At 35.8% G+C, this 3,389-nt stretch overlaps 1 protein-coding gene across 1 annotated transcript; it reads right to left on the bottom strand.

The window, feature by feature from the left end:
- Positions 1–822: 822 nt before the first annotated feature.
- On the bottom strand, positions 823–1,335 carry LOC123660640 (craniofacial development protein 2-like). The gene has a single exon (XM_045595696.1). The coding sequence runs from the start codon at positions 1,333–1,335 to the stop codon at positions 823–825; it is 513 nt and encodes a 170-aa protein (XP_045451652.1).
- Between the last annotated feature and the right edge of the window lie 2,054 nt (positions 1,336–3,389).

The following is a 3,389-nucleotide window of genomic DNA, read 5'->3' as shown; positions in this document are numbered from 1 at the left end:
TATACATTTCATATGGTTTACATCTCTTGCATTCATCTCTCTCTCTCTTGATATTCTAAAAAGATTTTTTTGACCTTGTGGGCTCTCTAAAAAATGATACAACTTATCTTGAGCCTTGGCCCTTGCGCTAGCGACTGCTTTCTTAGCCTTCTTTTTAATGTTTTGGTAATCTGATCTTTTTATTTTCTTTTCTCTGTCATTTCCATCTTCCACTCTTTTTCATTCTTTGAAAGCATTCTTCTTTTCTTTCAAAATCGTCTGTACTTCCTCATTCCACCACCATATATCCTTCTCTATCTTCCTTTTCCCTTTCGTTTCCCCTAAGACATCCCTTGCCACACTTCGCACCCACGTTGCCATCTCACTCCAGCACTCGTTTACTCCCATCCCCACCATATCTCCCATCTCTATCATTTTACCAACCACTCTTTCCCGGAATTCTGCAGCCACCTCCCTATCATCCAATCTGTACCATTTCGTTCTAACTGGGGGCTTCGGGCTCTTATTTAAACTCTGAACTTTCAGAGTTAAGTCCAGGAGCAGTAGCCTATGCTGGGAGACGAGACTCTCACTCGGTATTACCTTGCAGTCCTTGGCCGATTTTAGCCTGTTTCTTCTTAAAATAATGTAGTCAATTTGGGTAGAGTGTAGACCACTACGGTATGTGATAAGGTGTTGTTCCCGTTTTTGATAGAATGTGTTGGCTATTGCTAAGTCAAAGGCCAAGGCTGCTTCAAGTAGAGCTTCACCGTCTCGGTTCCTAACTCCGTAACCTCTGCCCCCATGCACCCTCTCATACCCGTCATTCATCCTTCCCACATGTCAATTAAAGTCCCCCCCAATGTATATTTCCTCACACTCTGGTACTTTCATTATTACCGCATCAAAATCCTCCCAAAATCTTTCTTTCATACTGTCATCGCATCCTGTTTGCGGCGCATACACACTAACGACATTTAAAACCGAGTCTTCAATCAACAGTTTTACTGCAATAACTCTATCATTCACTCTTTTCACATCCATCACCTTGTTCTTGAGCTCTCTATCTAACACTATACCTACGCCATTTCTTTTCCCATCACAGCCGCAATAATAAAACTTATAACCCGCCCCTATTTCTCTTGCTCTCTGTCCCTTCCACTTCGTCTCCTGCAAGCACGCTATATTTATCCGTCTCCTTTCCAAAACATCTGCTAGCTCTCGTCCTCTCCCAGTCATCGTACCCACGTTCCAACTGGCAATCCTCAAGCTCACCTCCTGGACTCGCCTCTTACGCTGCCCCCGTCCCTGGAGCAGCAACCCTTGTCCATTTCCCACAGACGCCGGGTGCTGCATCTGCGCGTCGCCTGTGGGGTGGGTCGTTACCGTTGGTAGGGAATATATATCGGACATTAATTCTTCCCCTACGTGGAAAGAGAGGCCTATGCCACGCAGTAGGATATTACAGCCCGAATCAATCAATTAATATATATATTCACTTAAAAAAATAAAACTCAGGAAAATCTTCACAAAATTGGATTATTTTGAATTTTAAATTTTTTTTAAATCATTTTAAAACAAAAAACAAATTTTACACTGAAATGTGAAATCAATTCAAATAAAGGCTTTAGTTAAATAATCGTGATTGTCTTTTATGACATTTACATAAACTGACACAAAGGATCTGTTTTGTCTGCAAATACATCCGTGAACAACGGCAATGAAATTATATGCACGATTTTTTATGGAATAAAAAAGAAAATATAGCAATTATATTTTAATTGCTGTTTTTTTTTTTGTTAGTACAATTTTTATATATTTTTTATTTAATTTTTGGCTTACATATTTATTACGTAATAAAATTATAATTATAAGATTAATCCGAAATGACTCATTAACATTAATTATTTTATTAAAATAGTGGTGTTAACAGAGATACTTGCACATATATGTACAAGCTAAATCGGTAATTTCCTCATTCTTTTGTTTAACAGATTTAATTCCAGCAAAAAGTACACCGATTAAAGTTGCGAGTTATTAGCATTTTGACTCCCTCCTCCTCCTCCCTCGTCACCACTCGCAGAAGGGTAAGGGGCAGACTACAGTCTATACAGTTTAAAGAACTAAAATGTTGAAAAGCCATCTTTAAACGTCCATATACAAGATCATATCTAGAAATTAACCGCCATAGGTTTGGGCACTAAAATACTGCCAGAGTTTACCAAAAAGATGACTTACGCCTCTTTCTTTACGTAGGAGAAATATCAGAGCTTAATCCACCTTACTACCACTACGGGTTAGCGAATTAATAGATGAGTGCGATGTTTAAAAAATTACAGATTTTAAAATTCAAGAAACGCTTGTCAAATTGATCGCTATGTAGTTAAAACAACGTGGTTCGTGGATACAATGCCAATGAATAAATTTGTTTTAATATTTAGACAATTCTACATGATTTAAAATACAAAACAATTTAAACTTTATACAGAGTCTTTAAGATTCGTTTTAAAAGGGTAAAAAATGTCATTTAATATGTTTTTGAACGGAACTAGTGATGCGAATCAGCATGTTTGCAGCGCGCTCGTACAGGAGTCCAGTTGAGGTGACAAATAGGCACGCCGTACGGGAAAGGTCGGGCGCGATAAGCAACATCGATATTTTTATTTCTTAAAGTCGATGACTTAATAATAGTGATGGAAAATTCGATGTATGTTACGCAATATCTTATGAAACAATATTTTTTTGGGTAAATTGCATTTAACATATTCAAATGAACTGATATAAACTATTCTGTAATCAAGAGTATTTATGTATTCGTATGATTAAAAATCTAAATTAATATAATGACTTAAGTGTAACCTTAACTGAAATAATATCACATAGTTATTAAAAATATTATTATTAATAAAATATCGATAAAAGTTAAATAAAACTTATATCCATCACTGTTTTATAGATTCATATCTTTTAAATGTATGCAGTCAGCAGCACATAATTCAGGATTACAAATTATTTGTTTTAGGTGGAGACACAAAATGTATTGGTGCGATTTCAACCTAAAAGGGTGGCGATAAATATATAAAAAAATCTGATGAACCATTGCGAAATGGAAGGTCATTGATTTTTTTTATAACGTGACATTTTTCTTGTTTGTCTGACAAAGAACGGAATATAAATATGTTTGAGAATACAGTCGTCGGAAATGTTTATTTTGGTCTTTTGTATAATCTTGTTTGTTTGGCAAATGAATGATTTAAATGCTGATTATGGTTTTAATTTATGAGCCTTTTGTAAGTAGTTGTATTGTTATTGTTCGGTTTATTCGTTATGAGATGCGATCTTGTGACGATTCCAACTTAAAATATGAGCAGTAAATTAACTGATACAGTTCATTTGTTTTCTCATAACGT

The sequence above is a fragment of the Melitaea cinxia genome, chromosome 15 (genome assembly GCF_905220565.1).
Source record: "Melitaea cinxia chromosome 15, ilMelCinx1.1, whole genome shotgun sequence".
In the NCBI taxonomy this organism is placed as follows: Eukaryota; Metazoa; Arthropoda; class Insecta; order Lepidoptera; family Nymphalidae; genus Melitaea; species Melitaea cinxia.
Note: the sequence above shows the minus strand (reverse complement) of the source record. Positions and strands in the feature narration are given on the sequence as shown.